Consider the following 6,588-nt stretch of genomic DNA (forward strand, 5'->3'; position numbering starts at 1 on the left):
CAACTGGTAAGGATGCAAACCTGAGTGTCCAGGATGTTGGATGGAGTCGGTGGGACTGTGAGAGAGTTGTTGAGAGAACTGTGAGCAGTCAAGAGAAATGTGCAGGGGAGCGGGAGCTGGGAGCAACAAAGAGGGGAGTAAAAAGGAAAGGGGTATGAAAGACGCTGGTTGTTTGTAAACCTGGGCCAGTCAGTGCTGGTTTGCTGAGCTCTTCACTTGACCACTGCAGCCTGTCTTTTTTAATCTTCTCATAACCCTCTCTGCACAATCTCACTTTATCTTGTGTGTAGGTGTGCTGCAGGGACTAAGAGCCCGCTACGGGGGCATCAGAACAAGTGCATTCGGTGCCAGCTGCTGAAGTCAGACTGCGGAGCAGGCACCCCTGGCCTCTGGTGTCAGCAGCTGGAGCCAGTGGGGCCTCACCTTGCAGCCACTGCAGTGGTAACTCTGCACGTCCACAAAACCATTTACTGGGGGACCAGCATGACTGAGAGGAGTGAGGGGCTCTGTGACAGCAGCTGGAGTGGGACAGCAGCTCAAAGCTTGTGTGCCTGGTGCTGGGGAGTGTCTTTATCTCTCACAAGCTAGGTGTGCGTGTGTATCCACCAGCTAACTCCAAGCTGGACCAGCTGGCAGGTAAAGAGGTGCTGGGTTCAGGCAGGGGTATCAGGCAGGCAAGGGGCCCATGCTGGTACCTCAGGATACCCGTGAGCATGGGATGCCTTTGGGACCAGGGTGCGAGTGCTGCGTGCTCGGTGTATCAAGCTGGAGCAGCCAGAGGGTACAGGACCCATGGGTTTGGTCAGAGGGCTTGGGTCCAGGCAGGGGTGCTGGGTGGACAGAGGGGTCACGCTGGTGCTCAAGGGACTCATGAGTGTGCATGTGCTTGTGATCCCTGAGGGCACCACGCAAGGCTGCCATCCCCAGAGTGGGAAGGGACATGGCTGGCCGTGCTTGTTACACAGGTCTCATGTGTGCCTGCTGCTGACAGCAGCATCTTGGCTGAAGCAGTCTGCGTGACCAGCCGTGTCTGTGCGTGTGCACGTGTCTCTGACAGGCGCTCAGCTTCAGGGTTGACTGAACCTGCAAAGAGGAAAGCAGCAGCTGCATCTCAGCTTGGGCAGAGGCCCTGGGTACCAAGGCACCAGGCTGGGAGGCCAGTGGCCAGGCAGCAGGGTCCTGGGCTGGGGCTGCTGGATGCAGCAGCCACCCCGACACATCTCACCAATTATTAGCATTCACCTCTAAAAGAACAGAGAGACTTGTTCTAAGTCAGAGTAAATCTTCAGAGCACATCTGGGGCACTGCAGTTGGCTCAGACATAGTTGCAGAAACACTCTGCTACCACTGAGCAATGCAGGCTGACTGTGCCCGCGCAGGGACAGCACAAGAGCTGTACTTAGCATCACAAAGTCTTGCAGCCTGGAGCCCAGGGTTTCCTTACGGTCAACACTGGTCCAAAATCCAATCTAGACCTCAGCTTGCTGTCACCCTGATACACATACTTTGTGGCTCCACAGTAGGCAGAAGAGCATAGTGCGTGTGTGAATTTACCATGATGGAAAGTCCTAATTGCACCCAGCAGCCAGTGTTTCCAGATCCCATACTGGGATTCAGGTGTCAGCAGGTCATTTAAGTCCTGCGATACGTTTAAGCCAAACGTCATGCAGAGGCAACCCTTCAAAATCCGAGTGAGCTACACATTCGGGCAGGGAGTCCAGGGCCTGGGAACCCTGCATAGTGGCAGTCTTCCATGGCATATGCAATCCTCTTTCAGAAGAGCTGCAGGTTGCCAGTACTTCTCCAGCTGCGCTTTGTTTTTACTTCCAGTCACAACCCAAAGCTGTTGCAATCATCACAGTACACACAGGTACAGCAACAACCCAGCTGGGCTGGCTAACCAGCTTGGCTGACAGGATGCTGTAGCCCACAGCATCTGCGGAAGCAGACTGAAGTGAGAGTCTCTAAAAAGGCAGCTGGAGTAACTAAAGACAAAGCACTGCTTGTTGTCCCCACTGTATTCCCCCACAACGAACCACAACTGAAGTTACCATTCCAGCCATAACAATTGGGCATGTCACTCAGAGTAGGTCAGCCCACTCTCAAGGGCAGGAAACTGAGGCACATGGAAAAGGAAGGAATCTGCACCCAACTTACAGGCAGCACAGACACAGTCCAAGCAAGCCACATTTATCTCAGGAGATGTTGCTTTCACAGCTATTCCCAAAGTCCCAGCTCACCTGGCTGTGCTCACACTGACTGCAAGGACTGTTCCAGCTGGACAGTCCCACTCTGCTTGTCCTGCCCAGGTCAGGAGATGGCCGTTCTGTCTCCAGCAGGGACTGAGCAAAGAGGCGGGTGAGTGGGGAGTCTAGACTCCATCAGGATTGATCCTTCACCTACTGTGACTACATTAACCTGGCACAAACCAGAAATATCGTGGACCACTCTTGTTCTGGATGGTTTCTTATTTCAGGAATGGAGCAGGTCTTTTTAACTGCCTGAAGTGCTTTCTAAAATACTTTTCTATCTGCAGATTATATCACACTAGGAATATTTCTCCAGGAGCAGTGCTATAATGAACTTAGCTGCTCTGTAGATTTCACATCCTGCAACCCACTTTGGCATGAGAAAATGGGTTATGGGAAGCATGTGGATACATTTCCTTACAGTATGAAATGATGAAATTGTCATGTTCTCCAGAAGAGAAGAGGTACTGCTTCCCAAGGCAGCCCACGCAGCCTGGATACTCTCCCTTCCCAAGCAGTGGAACCCTCTGAACACAAGCAACACTTCATGGGACAAATAAGGGAAAACCAACTGCCTCTGATCAGGTAACTACAATGAAGGCAGCAGCTGAAGTGCTCCCTTTAGACTAAAGCAGTGCCTTACACGACCTCACACCAAGGTGAACCACCCCGTTTCTCGCCAGCACAAGCTCTGATGTAGTCGACACTTAGCCAAGGCCTCAAGAGCTGTCCAGGAGCAACAGTCCCACTGACACCCTTGTCCCTACAGGCTGGCAAAGCAGTGTCCTCCTTTATCCCTGCCACAGCATCAAGACCATGCAACACTGGAGGAGTGCAACTCTCGGGCCTGGACTCAGCTGCGGGTTCTGACACAGCAATCGGGTACCAGCACCAAGCCACCACTAGAAAGGAGATACCACTGGCATCCAGCACCCTTTGTGTCCCCTCAGGATGGATTTTCTCCCACAAGCACAACTCCATTCCCTATGAGACGGAGAAGGGAAAGCAGAAGAGCATACCTAAGCCTCTATGTAACCATGGGGGAAAGACACGGGGAAAAACAGGAAGAGGGACTTACAGTAACATGGGAAAGAATTACAACACCCGAACACCTCTTTCCTGCTGCCACTCCTGCAGCTCAGGAGAGGAGACGTTACACCCCCGAGCTGCTCTGCACACTGTGTGAAAGGGAAGATGGCAGATTCAGTAATCACAATAGATGGGATTGTGCCCTTCGCCCAAAGCAGGTAACATGGAAAGTACAGATGGCAGTAACAGGGATGACTCCTACATTGGGGACGCACAAGTGAGAAAGAAGGGGAAAGAATTGCTCATCCTCTCTGTATGGGGATGGGGAAGTGTCAAGAAGGGGCAGGGCTACCCTCTTCGACCCAGGGGAAGGCATATGAGACAGGGAGCTCACAAAAACAGGGCCCAACCCAGCCCAACCGCAAGTCCTCAAGCCACAATGTCCTTCAGAGCTCCAGACAGGTCAGGGAAGATGAAATGGTAGCCGCTCTCCAGGGTGCGTTTTGGCACTACTCTCTGGCCCTCCAACAGCATGACAGCTCGCTCTGCCCCAAAGACAGCCTGCACGGCCCAAGCAGGCACTGGCAGCAGGGCTGGGCGCCGCAGGGCTGCAGCAAGCTCCTGAGCAAAGGTGCCATTGGAGGTGCCAGGGGAGGATGGGGAGACACCGTTGAAGATGCCCTGTACGCACTCACTCTCCAGGGCATGACACACAATCCCAGACAGGTCCCGAATGTGGATCCATGGGAAGGGCTGGAGCCCAGAGCCCAGGGGGCCTCCTAGTCCCAGACGGAAAGGCCAGAGCATCTGAGAGATTGCACCACCACCTCGGCCCAGCACTACCCCTGTGGAGAGAACAGAGTGAGACCAGGACCCAACTCTCTCCAAAGGACAAAAGCCCCCTTTACCCCCAGACCTACAACCAGAAAACAATCCTTAGAGGGCTGGACTGGAACAGCAACCCAACAAGGCACAAGACCTGACGTGTTTCTCCCTGCTCTTCCCCTTCTTGCCCCAGCACCGAAGCAGAGCCACCTTGAACAGGCATGATGCCCCTTCTCACCAGATCTCACCACAACACCACGAGCAGGGCTCCCAGGGATGAGAGCTGCAGCCTCCCAGGAGCTCACCAGGCGTGAGAAGAAGTCAAAATCCCCCCCAGGACTGTCCTCAGTATACTCAGCTGTGGGGCTGGGGTGGTAATAGCCTGCGGGTGCAACAGCAAAAAAAAAAAGGGGATCAGGGTTGAATCATGACACATTCCACATCCCCCATCCCCCAGATGGACCCTGTTCCTTGCCTCCAGGAGCCCAAACTTGATCACTCCATCAGGGACATCCTCATAGGAACAGCAGTGGGTCTCTCTGATGGCAATGCTGACAAGTTTTTGAACAACCAATGCGCTCTGCAAGTTCAAAAAAGGATGCACTAAACACTCAGGTTGAGCTGGCAACCCCAAGAACCGAACGTATCAGCAAGCAACACACTGAGCTGTCCGTATAGAAAGGTGCTTGCTCTAAAATTGGGCATGACAGGTACTAAACTGTGGCAGCTTTAAAGACTGTAGCAAGCAGAAATGCAAAGTTGGAGATATGCAAGGGGATATGCACCACATCTACACATTTCTGGAGTCACCATCCCTGGAGGGGTTCAAGAAATGTGTCAGTGTGGTGCTTAGGGACATGGGTCAGTGGGTTGGGTCAGGTTGGGTTGGGCTGACAGTTGGACTGGATGATCCTTGAGGTCTTTTCCAACCTTAATGATTCTATGATTCAGCGGAGGCCCTGCTTAGACAAACTGGTTCTACAGGATGTCTAAAGGGCTTTCACAGGAAAATGGTGAAACGGTCCTATCCTAAGGACACCAAGACAAAGCACTGGGACCCAAATTCCTCTACAGCAGTACCAAAAAGCTGATCAAGGTTTGCTTAAACACAGTGACACTGACAGCAATAGGGCTGGCATTTTGAGGCAAGACACATGTTCCCCCAGAAGTGTGTTTCTGTCTGGAGGTATACCTCTCCAGGTCAGCATGCCTTGGCTGGGCCCAATCAATACCTACGCCGGTGACAAGGACCCAAGCACGGGGTGGCTGTTCAGCATCAGCAATGGCTTTGGCCAAGGTCTTGGTGGTCTCAACCCGGCTGCTGATGACTTCCCTGCAGAAGGCATCGCCCCATCTGGGAAACAGAGAGCCATTGATTATACTCCCCAGAAGGACATCCCAGGAAATAACAGCATCACAGGGGGCCCCAGCACACACCCACTCAACAAGCACAGGAGGTCATGTGAATTTCTCCCCATCCCAGAGCAGAGGGAGGACATGGGATCTTACTACCTAAATGCATGAGGACTTCAGGAAATGGCGGCTCTCCACTCCTGACAAAAGGCTGAGGGATTTCAACTGCCTTAGGACAAAGGCAGCAGAGGAACTGGACACCAAAGCTGGGTGAAGTGAATTCTTCCCCAAACACCCAGGGGAGGCATTTCCAAAAACACTCTCATAGAGGTCAAACTTTGGTTCTGACTGCATTATCTAAATGTAGGCATCCAGTGTCATTTTGGAAATGAGGAACTACTTTGCCTGGCCTCCAACTGTCAATCCAGAAGGCAACCTGTCTTGCAAAGGTCTGACAGAACTTAACAGGCCCACAGCAATGTTTCGGATACCCGAGGACCCACAGGTCAACAGTTAGGTAACCCAAGTGCTTCCTGGACACCCTGTTTTCTCCCCAGATCCCTTCCACATTCTCTGACAACACTGGGTTGTCTTGACTTCACCTTGTCCCAACAGCACTGTGGGAGATCAAGTTACCTGCGGAAAGGATTGAGGACATTTTCACCAGCCAGGTTCACCACGGCGTCACACTGGGGCAGGCCAGAGTGGGACAACTCTTCCTAGGCAGGGGTAACAGGGACATCACACACCCAACCTCCCCTTGGCACAAGCCCTCCCAACAGCCAGGCAGGGTGGGCTCCCAAGAACTCCAGCCAGCTCCTTCTGGACACTGCCTGGAGCATAGCCATGAATGGAGGAGGTTTTGCTCCTTAGAGCTACAGCAGTACCCACCCCAAAGACTGACCCCTGGAGCACCCAGGAAGCAAAGAGTCCATCCAAAGGAGCCAGATTCCCCACTGCAGCCTCCCTGTACGCCACGACAGGCCAGGCCCGTTCCTCAGCCCTGACACCGCTCCCAGCCCTTACCCAGGTGATCCGGTCCCTGCCCCCTCGCCGAGAGACGTGGCTCACTTCATGCCCGCGGCTCCGCAGCAGCTGGCTCAGGGCTCTGCCCACAAAGCCAGTCCCACCG

At 53.5% G+C, this 6,588-nt stretch overlaps 1 protein-coding gene across 1 annotated transcript; it reads right to left on the minus strand.

Moving 5' to 3' along the window:
- Window positions 1-3,707: 3,707 nt before the first annotated feature.
- Window positions 3,708-6,584, minus strand: SDR39U1 (short chain dehydrogenase/reductase family 39U, member 1; the record flags this gene model as incomplete). The annotated part of the gene is made up of 5 exons (XM_010074430.1): window positions 3,708-4,123; window positions 4,342-4,485; window positions 5,336-5,457; window positions 6,093-6,175; window positions 6,483-6,584. Coding segments are annotated over 5 exons (867 nt in total), but the record flags the coding sequence as incomplete, so codon positions are not given.
- Between the last annotated feature and the right edge of the window lie 4 nt (window positions 6,585-6,588).

This window comes from Pterocles gutturalis, unplaced genomic scaffold (assembly GCF_000699245.1).
Source record: "Pterocles gutturalis isolate BGI_N339 unplaced genomic scaffold, ASM69924v1 scaffold30926, whole genome shotgun sequence".
Lineage (NCBI taxonomy): Eukaryota > Metazoa > Chordata > Aves > Pterocliformes > Pteroclidae > Pterocles > Pterocles gutturalis.